The following is a 15744-nucleotide window of genomic DNA, read 5'->3' as shown; positions in this document are numbered from 1 at the left end:
AAAGATCCGCAACTCCATCAAGGAAGCATACCAATCAAGTCCAACTTTGGCATCATGTCCATCCTGCCGTATCCCGAACGTGCGTGCGCTTCGTACGCCGTCTCCTCGCTCACGCTTCTCCGTTTCGCGAGGACTCGCATCTATTCGGTCCGTTGATCTCATTCTCGTTTTGTCGAGTCACCGCATATCCAGCCTCCCCAACAGGCATCGTGACAGTGGCCGCATCATTGCCCAACACGTACCAAAGGACAAAGCAGATTCATCTATTTCGTTGACCATATAAGAGCCGCCCTCTTTATCTTTGAATTGTCTTTTCTTTCCATCATCATCTCCAACTCACCTACTCATCCATCCTATCTTTATTTTTACAATCCCTCACATCCCCCATCATGATTGACCTTGTCGCGCTCAGTAAGATCAACCTGACCCCGCTCTACTTCGTGCTCCTTCACATCCAGATATTTCTGTTGGTTGTTATTTCATTCAGTTTTTACTCCGAGCTCCGGAACCGCCTTGACGAGGTTCTGCGCGTCCTTCGACAGCGTCCTGTCCGAGACTAGAGTTGTTCTGTCCCTCAGACTTTGCAAACCGAAGTTGGCACTGTGGAGGAATGGAATGTACGTATTTGGTGCTTGTGACGCGTTGCCCTGTCGTCTTCGCCTTCGCTTTCTAATTCTAATGCCGCAGATACTTTTCTAATGTGGTGCCTCCCCTCCATTGACGCTCAGCGTCGTATTTGTGGTTGCAAGCCGTGCCCCGGATCAGGTCAGTATTGATGCTGCTTTCGATGATCTTGTGCACTAACTTAGGCATACAAATCCCCAGTGCCTCCTCCACGGCAGTAAATGAGGCATTAGCGTCCCTGACTTTTCTTTCGTTCGGCCGTGTCGAAGTTCAACCTCGAACCAGTAGCAAAGCTCAACACGTCTTCTCCCTTTGCGCTGGGACATGTGAAGGTACATGCTCGTGCGATTGTACTTCATTGAATCGAATTTACGTCTACCATATTGATCCTTCTACATCCATGTTCGCGGCGTCTATGCTCCACCGGTTCAATCCCAACGTCGCTCGTCTCCTACAAGCAACTTGGCAAACCCTCCTATATATAGGGCGCGTATATAAGCTTCAGCTATATACCTCCTCACTGCACGAATCCACAGCTTCCGGACTCGCGCCCGCCGACATACTCCTAGCCTATGTCTGGCTAGCACTCTAGCTGAGCATCAGGTTCGCAATGAACAAGAGCGAACACCATCCGTTTTTCGCTTCCCCACGATCTGGCTTGTCTCTATACGTACGTTTCACTTCTTGATTGCCATACCTCCTATTATCGGCACTGCAGCTATACCATCCCGGCTTGAATCAGCAATTACGTTGTATATACCACCTCCCCGTTGTTCGACGTTTCGACACCGTTCCTGTGAGTTGCCTTAGCTACTGAGTACCGAGTCATTGGATAGCAAGCTAACTGCTGCTAGGTCTGCTAACCAGGTTTCTCGTATACACGGATGCCTATAATTACGACCATGCTTCAAAATTATCTTTGATTACAGTCGCAACAAGATCCGCAAAGGCCTTACGCACAGAACGCGGAAAATCTGTCGTGAAGGACGGAGGGTTCGGACTTTGTGGACGGCGACTTGTCCCTGTTTTCTATTGAGGTAGACGTCGCAGCCGAACAGGGATGGCCGAGCCGAATGCGTGCTCCTCCCCTTGCCTTCTTTCGAATGCTGTGTCTTCATCAACGTCGTTTTCCTCGGCCTCGTCAATCTCATCTACCATGTCTTGAGATTTGCCGTTGACAGTGTATGGTGAGCGTTTGAAGCACGTTTGCCCGAGTGGTGTCCCAAACGGCCATGTCCTTTTGCTGTTCGGTGTTCGGGCGGGATATTCTCGATTTTTTCTATTCGAAGAGGTGGCGCCGACTAGTCCATGTGTCATGACCTGCACAACAGTGGCAGCGTTGTCAAAATCATCTTAAACGACCATGGAGAAGTTAGGTTGCCCAGCTACACAACATCTCGTCAGTCTGTCGCACGGTCTGTTTGTCTCCCGCTAGCACGGACTTTCTTTGTATGATACTTCCTTCCCTTCATTATCGTGTTGGAATAATTTGATGATTTGGCTTTCTTCACAATGCAACTCTATGTTTATCAACGTTGCTGAATGTTCTGTTTTTACCATACATAGATAACGTGCTTGTTGCAGCTACCTTCATATGTCCCCTCCGCATCACTGGCCGATACACTTGGTGGCTGCTGTCTTTGGGTTGACGCAGGATTGTCGAACAGCAACCTGTTTCCCAAGATGTTCTTGTCACATACCGTCTCCTGTTTGGATGTTCTGGCAAACGTGTTAGCGCAGGAAGGACATCGCCGGGCCTTCGCAACGCCCACATATTCACTGTTCGACGCTCGCCGCTTATCTGAACAAGGTTCCCCCGATTCCAATTTAATCTACGGATTTCAGATCCGCCTATATGCAGAAACAATCAAGGGTTTCTGACCTACGTGGAAGCCATACGGGATCGCCGCCTCATTACCTGCAAACGACGTGGCCTCGGCGCCAAATGGATCCATTTCTGAGAAGCGTCTTGTTGCTTGCATTGATGTCCTTTCTTGATTACCATCTGCTTTCCCTATTACTTTTCGGTATCGAACAATGAGAGCGCTGCGCCTACCATCGACTCGCTTCGGAAACACTAAATGATGCCGTTGGTACCGTCACTCTGGAACCCACTTGTTTGGCATTAGCAGTGAGCTGAATGATGCCCCCTGCCATTCTAGATCTCGTTTCTGCACTCAATGCGCAAAGGGCTCGCAGGTGAGCATGGCGTGCACCTGTCCCGGCATTTCTGTCTGGCCGTGGAAGAGGCGAAAAACACTCGCTGCTACGGCACTTCCGTCCGTACACCAGGTCTTTCTTCCCAAATACCGCAGTGACAGATCGAGAAGTGATGCCATCTCTCCTGTATCGTCGATTTTAGGTGTCAGAAACCGGACCTTGCCATGCTCTGTCTGGACGCGACTTAAGCTAGCCGTCATCTTTGTGGGGTAATCATGCGAACAACCATCATGGGTTGCAGCGACGTTTCTCCAGCCCCATCGTTGTGGATGCGGCTACCATGTGCATATTACTTCTCGAACCTCGACGGTGACTGGAAACATCGCGGAAACGCAAGGTTGCTCTCCCCTCTATATAACAGGTATGTGTCTAGCTCGTGTTGGTATGGCACCACAAGAAGAAACTGTTTTGAAGCTAATGCATTTCTGGTTCTAGTTAGCTAGCTCATTCCAACAATAACGTGTACCGGTCAGTCGAAGTCAGCGATGCCCACCGTTATGCTAGCATTCACGCAATTGCATATTGTCTCCAGAGGTAGTGCATCCCACTAACAAGCACTTGAGGCTATATGCCATGGAGACCTAGACAACACCTCTTCACTGGTAAAGTCTCTCGTTTGCACAAATACATCCAGAGTATCAGAGCTTTTACTGACCTTTGCCAAGGTACCGAGAAAAGAGCGTCACAAGTCCTCCAAACCGGGAACCAATATTGGAACTATGGTCTTCCCTACGAAAATGCACTCCGCTGTTGATTCGAACACTGGTTAACTCTCACTGCCCCTGTGTCTTCCTCGCGGATTAATCCCCGACCATCGCAGCTGCCCTTCTTTTTGCAGGGCAGACGCCAACTTTGCATCGTCACCCTCGTCCACTGCACCCTCAAATTTCATCTCTGTGAACATAATCTCTCAATCAAACATCGAAGAGCTTGTTCAAACCCCTGGCTATACCGGCAGTACAACCGAGAGAAACTCAGCCCCGTCAAACAACCCCTCACCTTCATATTTTCCAGCTTACGATGTCGACGAACCTCACCACCGGATCCCTCCGCAAAGTGGATATTGCGCTGCCCCCATTGTCGATGAAGAGCCCACGTATAGACATTGGGATCTGGCCTTGGGGATCACAAATGATAATGATCCAGATCGCTACTATGTGCTTAGGCGGCTTGTAGAGTGTGCCCCCAACGAGCCGCGTAAGTCGAGGAGCATACCGGAGGCCACAGTACGGTATATCTTGCGACATGTTGGTGTTGCCACTATCCAGTACCTGATTGAGCATGATCAATAGGCCGCGGATATTTCTGTCTCAGCAACTGCTCTTTGCGGACCTCCCTGTTCGAATCAAATACTAGGTTCCTCTCGAGGTCTCTACTCCCGCGGTCAATAGCTTGGCACATATCGATGCGCTGTTCTTCTCAGCTGGAGGTGCAACTCAGCGTGAACTCATTACGGTGGTCTTCACACTGCTTCAGACATCGCGGCCGCTGGCACCGAAAAGCCCCCAACTCCCCAACTCCCCATCTCAGCGCCTCTCAAGCGCGTCGTCAGGCCAAGCGTCATTAGGAAGCCAAGGAGCATTCGTGTGAGCTTTTAGAGAAGCAGAAGCGTCTTAAAGACGCTCATGCCTCCATTGCAGCTTAGCTCCAGATGATTAAGGCTAAGATAAATTGCCAGGAGATGGATGAAGTTCCGTTTGCGCACTGTCCACGGTCCTTTGTCCCAGCCAATGAGACCAAGCAGGTTCAGAAGAATAAGCTGGCCACCTATAAACGGGATTATAACGGCTAGATTCTGAAGCTTGTTGAGGAGCTTGCCAGCAGGTTGCTCTTCCCGTTATGTCGACTTGATTACTGACCCGTGACGATACAATTGTCTTCCTTCCCGCCGTATTTATCCCCGTCACGGTTCTGGGTCAGGTGTCATGCTTCAAAGTCAAAGCACCCTTGCTAAGGCAAATGCACCTGGATAGTGTCGTCTTCCATCATACTTCTCTGCCTTCAAGGGCTATAGTTACGTCTATGAACGAACAAGGCAATTTTGAAACAAGCATTGAAAGACATCGCAGTCTAACATCTTCCTCTGACTCAGCGATGCGCACAACATGACTTCACGTCCCATCATGTTCTTGCGCGTTGGCCGCTCAGTTCCCTACTCCAAGGCTTGACATTGGGTGATGAGTATCATGCAGGACAACAGGGCGAAGCTGTTCATTGTTCTCAGTTTTGATCAAGAAGACAGGCAGAACAAATTGAAGATGCTCAAGCTCTTCATTCTTGATTCGAAGATCAATGACCATACCAATTATACCCTCCGCACTTCCGGCGCTCGCATTGGGAAAGACAGATTCTCGCATCCGGCTGCCAGCCGTACACTTCTTTAACAGTCCTGTACCGTATCATTTGTGCTCCCGTGTGGATCCTGAACCCGGCTACGATCTGCGAGTCCTGATTATGCTCTTCTGTCGAGACCAGTGCTTCATCCGCGGCCGCGAGCTTGGTTGGCGTGCGATGTGGAACAGTGTGTTTTCAGGAAGGTGCAGCTGGACAGGCCGATCACGCCACTTCTCCTTTTCATTTCATAGCGATTGGAGATCTCAGCTCTGCTAGCAGCACAGTCAATTTCGCTATAACTGGTGCACGCCTTTGTACATGCTTTCTGTCATCTGGCCTGTGCGTTCTGCCTAAGGATACTCCATGCTGCAAGCGCTAATCGAAGCGAAATGGACGCGGCATGTTGCCGAAAGGAAGAAGGCCCTGGTCAAGCCCAAAGCTCCGACAAAGCAGCAAACCACCAGTTGGATCACCAGGCTGAGTACCAGAGCAGTCTCGTGTACACTTTCAGCCAGCGGAGCGAAAATAATAAAAGCCAAGGGCATCCGCGATGTGCTTCTTCTTCTTCATCATCATCGTCTCACTGGCGTGCAAGAGGCAAACGCGGTACCATCTGATTGGTGGACAGTCATCTCCTCCCACGCTCAACCTCCATACGCCGTTCAGATTGCAAATAAGGCAAGATGCTGGGGAGTCAATCCAGGCGCTGCGGTATTTCACCTCGCCGTTTTCATTTCGAATCCTGGCCTTGGTGCTGTCAACGGCGCCGACCAGCAGGTGAAGGGGATGTTGGTGTACAAATCAACTTTTCATTCCTTGGATGCTCGACTCGTTGCAGAGGTTCGGCGGGATGGCTGTGGTGCCTCGCGGTATCCAGTGCAGCACTCGAGACTCTCTGCTAAAATTACAAACGATATCTACCCAAACCTTCAGCTACAGTCTACTACTGAGTGAGAAATATTTCCGCAACTCGCCGCCTCTCCAATTTTCGAGTTCCCGTCGACTCCTGCCTGCAGAGCTAGACGCGTCAAGCTAGTCGTTCTACGCAATGGTTTCAGATTACACTCCACTGGAAACATGTCTGGAGTAAACGATCTCCGCGTTTGGATAGATGCCTCTTTAAAGACTTTTACCTGCAAGACGTTTGTTAGCGTCAAGTACATAGCCCAATCATTGGGACTTGGCTAGAACTTGATGCCTCTCAACGACCGGAACCGGACGGCAAGAAGAGGTCTAATGTCTTCACGAGCACGGATTCAGTCTGTGCTGCGTTCTTGAGGATTGGATGACCCGCAACTTGCCCTTCTACAAGCGAAAGTGGATTATGGCTTGGGCTTCTCAGGTTCAATCATGTCGTGCTTTGTGCCGAACCCGCCAGACATCGCACTGATTCGGCACACAGCAATACCAAGCGACTGAATGAAGAAGGGATCGGTCACGATTGCGTAGATAAACGCATATCTGTGGTCGTACGAAGAGCTCACGTCCTTACTACCCCACCAAGCGAGTGACCGATGCGGCTGGTCCCTGCTGTGTTCATTGATCATCCCCTAACAAGTCGTGAAATCGGCAGAGATCTTTTCGCTATATACATTAGCCGCTGTCTCGCAAGTGATTGGACTCAATTGTCTATTCAGCTTACCCACGTATGTTTCCATATACATCATCGCATCAATTTATACGCACCCCCAGCCGAAAAAATGGCATCCTCAACGTTTTTAGCGACCTCCTCGATTGTCGAGGACCAGGCGTACAACTATCGGGACATTGTTATGATCATGTCACTCTCTCGAAAAGATTCAGGGCTGCATTCGAAGCAACCTCATGCCGGCTTCATACTCGCTGGAGCAGTCGCAATACTCCGAGCCATGGCTCTGGGTGGGAATCATCCCATTATCGACAAGCCGGCGACGGACCTGATGGCGAGACAAAAGGAAGCGAGATGCACGACAGGCAGATGAACCACGCCCATCGGATCCGCGACAGGGTCCTTCGCGATCGGCGAGAGACTCAATGGAAAGCTTTACACTCCGCTATACAACACTGGCTGTTCAGGAGAAACTGAATTTGTCCTTGGGCCAGTTTTGATGATTGAGGCGCGAAGGACGGCGTGACATGCACGTCCTACTATGCAAGTTGCTCCGTGGGCGAGACAACAACCCGCCCACTTTGTCACGCGCACTGCTCTACTACGAAGGTGCGTAGCCTAGTAGGTCCAGTCGTGCACATTGCAGCATGCATCGGAGTCTTGACAGAACGGTGCATCTTTATGCTATTGAGGTGACTTGATGGAGACATACCTGAAGATCGACGGTACCGACCGATCATCGAGCAAAAGAAGCTCTTCTTCATGAACTTCTCCACTTCGACCGGTCATGATGCACTTTACTGTTGACGGTGTGTGGCTCAGTCTCCTGGCTATCAATGGCTCGCGATACACCCGTCCCTTGGATGTCGGGGGCTTGTCCGGCTAGCCGCTAGCCGGGACAGATAAGAAGTCCGCATCGAAAATATGCCGTGAGATATGCACCATATCAACTAAGCGAGGCGCCGGTATTACCTAGGTAGCCGTATCCGCCTCCTTGTGGTCTCCCTCGCCATTTCAGGTCTTGAAAAACAGCCTATACGACCAGAGTATGACCATCACCGGCTCCAGCAGCTGCGCAGCGGCGATCTTACTCGTTGACAACCCTGCCAGCAAGAATCTTACGGAGAACAACTCATTGGTCTGTCAAGCGATGTTTACGACTATGTGCCGGTCGGCCTTGTCAGAGCTTACTGCCGCCTTGACCCCGTACTGTCGCAGGTACATCCCAGCACGACTTACAATCCCGCCAGCTCAAGCGACTTGAGTAGCAACATCGCAAGTGATGATTCCATACTATTCGTCTTCCACCCATATGCAAAGCAGCCTGAATCGACTTGCAGGTTGCGCTTTTAAAAATGTATGATTTTGGCAAACTGGAATGCTAAAATACACCGGAAAATCTCCAGAACGTGTCCTTGTTCCGCGCCCCCTCCCTCGCCCTGCGCGCGGCGTTCACCCATTTTAGGGCAATGACACGATGGTAATCTTTGAGTATCGCTGCTTCGACTCACCTCTTTTGCCCAAGTTCTATTGCGCCATCCCGAGATGAAGCCCCAGCTGCGTGGGGCCTCGTTGTAGTCTACATCGTCCGAGAATTCGGTTACCTTCATCCTCTTGGACCAGGCTATACTCGGTGTTCTATGACATGGGGCGCATCCTCGATCATATTCCCTTGGCCGCAGTGGCGCACCTACCCCCAACACTCGGTCGTGATCATGGATCGAATCCCTTACCGACGGAATACGCCTCCTGGCAGCCACCATGGCGGCAGTTAGACGCTGGAAGATAATGCAAGCTATGCGAGGCCGTGCAGTTTCCAACTGTAGGATCCCCGCCCTTACGGGGTCGGGCCCGGCCCCTCTGGGCGTACTCATTCGAGTACTTCAGGGCAAAGGTCTGGAAATGACAGTACTATGGCGCCTACTGCCTAGTACCCACACCAGGCTTGAGCCCTCTGGAAGGCAAAGATGGAAGTCAATTCTCCGCTTGCCAAGTCGGAGGTATCCCTCAGGGTTGAATTGTTTCCGGCTCAGTCTAGTTATCTCTGGGGTTGGCGGGAGCCCTGGAGCTGGGAATAGCCTCAACCATTGTATTGTATCTGGTTTTTTATATCTTGTGTGTATGAGGCTCGACCAGAGCCAGAGCGGCTACATGCCCGTCGCTTTCTTCCCGACTATCTCGGTACGGCCAAGCTTGATCCCTGTCTCTGGTGCGTTTGCCGGAGGAGATTTATTTCTATCACAACTCAATCAATCTCATCACATCTGCATGTGCTTGTTCTCTATACAATCTACCTGTATCGCCCTTCGACGCATAAGTCCAATTAGAGACCAGTTGGTACGTTTCCGAGTACTTGGGTTTCGAACTTCATAAGCTGATAACTGCCGAATCAGTAACAGTAAGGCAATAATGAGAATGTACAAATCAGAGGCCGTGTATTTCTTCAATTCGCTTGCGCTGCGTAACCCCTGCCTATAATGCAGGTCAACCAGGGCATGCCAAAGCTTACTTTCTTGGTGTATATGTGTACATGGCATGTGATGGTGCAAAACGCTCCTCGAGACTTGTCTTTTCTCTCAAATCCTCATGGACATGGCGTCTCACATGCTGTCCACTTATACACTGTACGGATGAACAAATACACCGGCTTAGTCCTGCACCTGTACCCCTAGTATCAGAGTCAAGCACCCCACGCTATGTAAAGCACGCACTCCTTCTCTCTGGTGTCCCTTATTCATCCATCCATTCATCCATCCCCTGACTTCCCATCCGACATCTACAGTGCACTTTTTCACACAAGCCCTAACCCTCCTGGCAATGGCCCTAGTCACATCACCATTCACAGCAACAGCAACAGCCCTCCCCACCCAAGACACCCCCCTCGCCCTCTCCTGCGCCCAAATCACAACCTTCAACTACACGCTCGCCCGCCTCGCCAGCCTATCCACCCTCCCCCCGCAAACGCCCCCCTCCGTCACCGCCACGCTCTCCCCCCAGCTCGTAGCCATCTCAGCCCTCCTCATCGCAACACAGGACTTCGTCGCCCAGTTCAGCACAAACGACTGCGCGGTCACCGACACCGACACCGACACTGACGCCGGCGCCGGTGCCGCATCCGACAACACCCGCCTCGCGACCCGCCAGTCCCTCGAGGAAAGGGCCGAGGAGATCGTGCGCAACCTCCGCCGGACATTGCGGAATATTCCTATCATTGGAATCCGTCTTGTCGGCGTTGTCGATATGGCCTGTCGGCCCCTTGAGCAAGCGGCGGATATGCTCCCTGATAACCAGGTGGATGGGATGGTGGGCGCCCTGTGTAGGCCTGCATAGCTGCCTGCGTCTTGGCGCAGGGGGCTATGATGGGACTAAAAAGCGAGGGGGAGAAGGGGGGACGGTTGGCTAGATAGCAAGCAACGGGGCTACGTTGATTGGATTCAACATCCGGTTGCGGGGTCTATTTGACTGGCTTTTCTTCCTGTCTTGGGCTCTGGAGCCGGGGCTCGTTTGATTCGCTTCAATGAGCGACAGGTGCTGGGTGGCTACATCTACGGCACTCTGATGTAGGCTCTATCTCTTGCCTTTTGGACGAGAGTTTTGTGGCCGCGGGGGGTTGGATGAACGGTCATCAAGGTGGACTCGCGGTCTAGCGCTTTGCTGTCCAGGTCGATCGGTTTCTCAGTGGACGGTTGTTTTGCTGTTGCGTGTGTACATTGGACCCTTGGTATCATATACGCGCCCATTCCGTTCTCCTGGCTTCGTTTTAGCCCCGTTAGAACCGTAGTTCAGATGAGACCTGGCCGTTCCAGAGTCCAGCACTAACATCTTCCCATTGCGGTCCCTCTGCAGAGATGAGGTACCCATCCTCGCAGATCTCGTACTCAACCTTGGGCAGCTGCGCGTAGAAGTCGTCGTATCGCGAGTCCAGTGCATCCGAGAGGCTCTGGACTGAGCCGTCCGGGTGCAGTTCTTCCCACGGCTTGATGCAGGTACTGCCGGCGCAGGACTTTAAGACAAGGAGGAGAGCATCGAGGCGGTTTATGAAGGATTGCTTGAAGGTCGTGAAAATGTTGTTGACCTGGTAGGGGTCGGTCTATATTATTGTCAGATACTCTGGGATTCTTTTACGGTCAGGGTGAAGGGGAAATGCACGTTGAGGTCATATAGTTCGTGGTCACCCGTGCACCAGACGGCATAGAATAGATTGTGCTTCTCGCTGACGATACGGGCGGATTTGTATGTGTTGTTTGGCATGCTGTGTCCGTTACCGGGAACTATAGACTTCAGTCAGCTATCTTAGTGCGCGGCGCAAGTTCAATTATGTACGTACCTAGATTGGCGTAGTTGCCTTCGAGAACAGCACTGCCCCAGTACTCCACGGTGACGTGCTCGTGCGGTACAGAAGAGCTATTCCTAGCAATACGCATAGGCGTGCCGTCAAAGTCACTGCGCAAAGGCAAGCTGAGTATCTCAAAGATGGTCGGCGCAAAGTCTATATGCGTCGTGACCTGAGAGTCCGTCTGCCCGGGTTTGACCCCGGGACCGCGCACGAAGAATGGCACGCGAATGTCTTCGTCGTAGGATGTGCACTTCCCGGGAGGTAGTCGGTGGTGGCCAATGTGGAAACCATTGTCAGAGCTGTAGATAACGTAGGTGTTATTGAGTTGGCCGCTACGCTCTAGACGGTTGAGCAGCTTGTCTACCATCTCGTCGACACCTTGCAGAGCACGCAGGCGCTGGCGGTAGAAGTAGTCTTCGTAGTCGACCACGGATTGGTTCTGGTGCTTCAGATCTTTGATCCAACTAGGGGCGGTTTGCTGAGTGCTGTTAGCATGATCTTAATGCAGACTTGGAGACCTACGTTAAGTGGGTTGAAAGAAGGTACGCGAGGAACCCGAGCATCAGGGAAGAGATGGGCGTGGCGAGGGGCAGGAATAGGAGCTTGCGGCGGGGTGCCAGAGGCACGGTTGGGCTCTTGGTCGAAATGCGGTGCGATAGGGGCTACGGTCAGAAAGAATGGACGTTCCTTGTCTGCCAAAGCATCGTCAAGGAAGCCGAGAGCTTTCTCTTCCGTAACGTCTGTCGTATAGTGACCGGCGTAGCTCTTTGGGGGTTCATGATTGCGTTGGTAGCTGGAGTTCCAGTAGGAGTAGGTAAACGGGTCAAGGAGAAAGTCTGAGCCATTGAAGCCTTTAACAAATGGGTTGTTGTACGTCGTCGTGCTATGAGAGTTGAAGAGTTTCCCAACGTAGTAGGTGTTGTACCCGGCGTTTTGCATCCACAGGGGAAACCAGTCCTCGTTGAAGCCTTGGGATACAAACTTGGGGTAACCGCCTACACTTATTAGTTGGAACTCTAGGAACTGACTTCGGACAAGCAACGTACCGTATGGCGGGCTGACGTCGGTGACGTTCGTGTTGTGCGCCTGGCGACCGGTCCACAAGCTGACCCGCGACGGACAGCACAGCGCTGTCGTGACAAAGTGGTTGGTAAAGTCAACTCCTTGATCTCTAATGCGACTCGTAACATGGGGCATATAGTCCACAGAGTTCATCGTCAAGTCTTGATCATCGGTGAAGACAAAAAGGAAATTGGGCCGCGAGCTAGGGCTGGCCCCGGAGAGGGCCGAGAACCCAGCCAGCGCAACGAAACTGCTGAGCTTCATAATGATTCTGTCCAGTCTGTCGACTAATACCTTGGAGCGAGAGCTCGGCTTTATGCAGTGTCATTAGTCCGGATAACGTCAGAGTCTTCAACAGTGCTGATCGGCGGTTGCACCTTTGTTAGGGCCGATGACGCGATCTGTCAAACTCCACTGCGGAATGGGACGATTCGGAAAGTGAAAACCTGCTGTCGGACTAATTCAGAGATTTTGTCGTCCAAGAAGGTGCCTGGACTAAGCAATGCCGTTAAGCCTCGCCATGCAATTGTCCCAAGGCTTGCATGACCGCCAAGGGTGGTTGGACAGCCAAGCGGATAACCGGTATCTAGGTCGAGAGTGTGAGAACATGAGGAATTCATTGCTATTGTCAATGCGATAATAATCACTTAGTGTATTGAGGTGTTCACTAACAATTTACCCATATTATTGCCAGGTCTCTCTCCTGTAAAGCGACCTTTCTCCGCAAAGAGCGGGAACATTCAAATGCCGATTCACACCTCCCTCCCAAACGACGTATCCCTCTCTGATCCGAATATATTTGTACTCGGCCGCCTGCCCTGCAGGAAGCCAGACCGTAGCCCACCATATTGGCTGCGAAGATGAGTAACGGTCGGTGCTGAAAATTATGCTCCTCGTCGATTCCCAGTTCCCAAGGTCCGAGCTCGAACCCACCAGTCGTATTTCCTCTCCCCAGACTGTCGAAGCAGTGACTTCGAACGTCACAGAGATGGAAGACGGAGTCTGACATGGCGCAGCTGTTGCAGTCGGAAGTCCGTTCATGGCCGGCCAAGTGCTAATGGTCGCGAGACTGTACGTCCCTAGCACACCAGTAGTTGAGCACGTCGAAGGAACGCTCGGAGTACCAGGGTTTGTCCATGGCGGTGGCGGAATCGCATTGCGACGACGGTTTGCAGCTAATAAGGAAGCGTAAGACCAGGCGAGGTCGTTCGCGGAAACATGAGAGCCATCGTATCTCGAAATCTGTTCAGCAAGCGAACCATTATGGGAAGCGTACGTTTGCTATATTATGAGTGATCAACTTTTTGTTTTATAAATAGGCGTAGCACTGCCAGAACAATAAAGAAACTCACCACAATCCGCATGAAACCGTCGGCATACGTCCGAACAACGTCAATCAATTGATGGTACAATTCCGTTGACGATGAATAAGCCCCTGGTACGGCCGTCGGATGCAATGATTGGAAGAACGGGAGGGAGACTTCTGTGATCGTTATGGACTCGAGATGCTGCCACTGATATATGGCACTATATAGCTGTTCTGCTGCAGCCATCGTGCAGAGGAACCACGGATTCCCTCCGAAAAACTGGTCCTCAGGGTAACGGCCAATAGCAACAGCTTGGTCCTGACCGCGGTCTGCGTTAATGCCATATAGATCGCGGAACGCGTCAACCAATCTGAAACGGTTCGCCAATGCGCGGGCTGAGCACGGCTGAAAAGTGGCATCGTCACATCCGGTGCGAGGGTTGAATGTGTGAATCACTCCTAGAAGTGTACTAGCATCTTTGCCGCTCCTTCCAGTATCCAGATTACTGCGAATGAATCTCCCTGTCCAGAATGATTGTAACAAGCAAAGTACTTGTGGTGCTTGCGACTCGCATGCCGCGCATGAAGCCCCTATACTCCGAGCAAATACGCTTGCCTCTGCGAGGGCACGATAGGTCACCGCCAGAGTAAAGAAGGAGCGGCCGTATAGGTCTTCCCATAGGTCTACTGTTGTCAGATTGTGTAATAATCAGTCAGTGAGATCAGAGCTCACCAAACGCAGGCTGGCCCCAGTACTCGGCCACGTACGATAGGTCGTTGCGTACTATGGGCCACACGATGTTTGCAGCCACTTGATGATATCCTTGGCTCTGCTTAATGTCAGCTAGATTGGCAGTCTGACGAGCGTTGTTCATACCAATAGCCACCACCCGAACTCAATCATCGTGGTTGCCCGCAACGCAGGTCCATCTCGTTGCGGCCGGCCCCATGATCCGGAAAAAGTCGTCTCTTCGGCCGTGAATTTTGCTTCGCCTAATCCTTGACCGTCCGCCAACCCTCCGCTAGGGTTTTCTAGTCCTTGTATTCGAGCCTGAGAGGATATCCACTCCTGGATAACGGGTAAGAGATCGGTGTCGCCAGCCCTGAACATCTCCACCAGTGTCTTGAGTACTAGGCTTGAATCGCGCGTCCAAGTATAGAAGTCTTAGATTGTTAGCGAACGTGTCCGAGCATAAATGCGTCAGTGATAGGTATACTTGCAGTCCGGGTCAGAATGAGTAGGACTCGCAACCAGCACCCCGGGTGCAGCTCCCTCGGCCCATTTCCCATTATCTCCGATCAAATCAAGAAGGGCAGCTCGGGCAATATCCGCTTCGCTGGAAAGCCAGCTATCAAGATCACCAGCCGGTAAGGTTTGTTGGAGGGGGCGGGGTTCGTGTGCTATCCAGACAGCTGCCACTCCGGCAATGAAGAAATGGAGAAAGAGTGAAAGCGGTGCCATCCTTGTTTCATTTAGGTATCGTATTCTATATCATGTCACTTGTACTAGCAGCCTGTGCTTTCGATGAAAGGTGAGGTTGAAGAGTGGAACGAGAGTTGATGATGTGGAAGTACGAAGGGGTCCGAGAGTGATCAAGTGACGTCTGCCTCACTCTTGTCCATCTCGGCTCCTGCCCAAACCGTCCACTGCCTCTATCAGAGTACGAAGATGAGACTTGATTCCTGTGCCGTCGATTCCTATCGCTCCATTTCATTGAGCCTGCTATACTGTTTTTCTCATGCAATTTCATGTTTCACCCAATAACTCTCGAGACATGAAAAGGATTCAGGTCCAAGACTATTGCAGTCCCCTTGGCTTTCGCTCAGTTGAAATGGCATAGGTATGGAAGCTGAAGGCCAGGCCAACTGCGCCGAGTCGTTGCTATTTCGGTAAGCCCATGATAGCAGGCGCGACATACAAGAAGAAGGACTCAGGGGTTTCATGTTATGACCCCGGTCGAGAGGAGGAAGTCATCTGCTCCATGGCGAGCCTGAATGAGTTATCAATAAACTCATAATGCGAATTTTGCAGCATTAGCACCGGAACAAGATTTCACTGTGTTGTACCATGGTTTTATTCCCATATTGTATTTCTTGGTTGCGACCGGATACTTCAGCGATCACGCGCAATGTCACATATGAACCTGCAAATATGGCAAGGTAGGTAAGATGCCTTCATCCTGCTCGAAAGACGGTACAGGATACGCAAAGAGCTGCAGTCTTTAGCCTCGATCGGCGGTACAAGCTCATGATCGTCTCTTGGATCGATGGCGT

At 51.5% G+C, this 15744-nt stretch overlaps 3 protein-coding genes across 3 annotated transcripts; 2 read left to right on the top strand and 1 right to left on the bottom strand.

The window, feature by feature from the left end:
* The first annotated feature begins 1603 nt into the window (after positions 1-1603).
* BDW74DRAFT_87938 (uncharacterized protein) lies at positions 1604-2630 on the top strand. The gene is made up of 2 exons (XM_073733973.1): positions 1604-2073; positions 2191-2630. The coding sequence occupies exons 1-2, from the start codon at positions 1933-1935 to the stop codon at positions 2503-2505; spliced, it is 456 nt and encodes a 151-aa protein (XP_073579778.1). The 5' UTR covers positions 1604-1932; the 3' UTR covers positions 2506-2630.
* Positions 2631-5371: 2741 nt separating this feature from the next.
* On the top strand, positions 5372-6412 carry BDW74DRAFT_87783 (uncharacterized protein). Its single transcript, XM_073733970.1, has one exon. It carries the CDS (start codon positions 5542-5544, stop codon positions 6130-6132), a length of 591 nt encoding a protein of 196 aa, XP_073579777.1. The 5' UTR covers positions 5372-5541; the 3' UTR covers positions 6133-6412.
* A 3363-nt stretch (positions 6413-9775) lies between these two features.
* BDW74DRAFT_170424 (uncharacterized protein) lies at positions 9776-14932 on the bottom strand (the record flags this gene model as incomplete). Its single annotated transcript, XM_073727169.1, has 11 exons — positions 9776-10120; positions 10587-10856; positions 10916-11037; positions 11094-11580; positions 11625-12451; positions 12521-12621; positions 12880-13445; positions 13517-14154; positions 14204-14300; positions 14348-14606; positions 14688-14932. The coding sequence occupies 11 exons, from the start codon at positions 14930-14932 to the stop codon at positions 9776-9778; spliced, it is 3957 nt and encodes a 1318-aa protein (XP_073579776.1).
* Between the last annotated feature and the right edge of the window lie 812 nt (positions 14933-15744).

The sequence above is a fragment of the Aspergillus multicolor genome (genome assembly GCF_047715735.1).
Source record: "Aspergillus multicolor strain CBS 133.54 unplaced genomic scaffold BDW74scaffold_33, whole genome shotgun sequence".
Lineage (NCBI taxonomy): Eukaryota > Fungi > Ascomycota > Eurotiomycetes > Eurotiales > Aspergillaceae > Aspergillus > Aspergillus multicolor.
Note: the sequence above shows the minus strand (reverse complement) of the source record. Positions and strands in the feature narration are given on the sequence as shown.

Coding starts and splice junctions, on each gene's coding strand:
- BDW74DRAFT_87938 (XM_073733973.1), top strand. CDS start 1,933: ATGTGTCATGACCTGCACAACAGTGGCAGCGTTGTCAAAATCATCTTA. Junction 2,074..2,190: donor CGCTAGCACGGACTTTCTTT/GTATGATACTTC, acceptor TACCATACATAG/ATAACGTGCTTGTTGCAGCT.
- BDW74DRAFT_87783 (XM_073733970.1), top strand. CDS start 5,542: ATGCTGCAAGCGCTAATCGAAGCGAAATGGACGCGGCATGTTGCCGAA.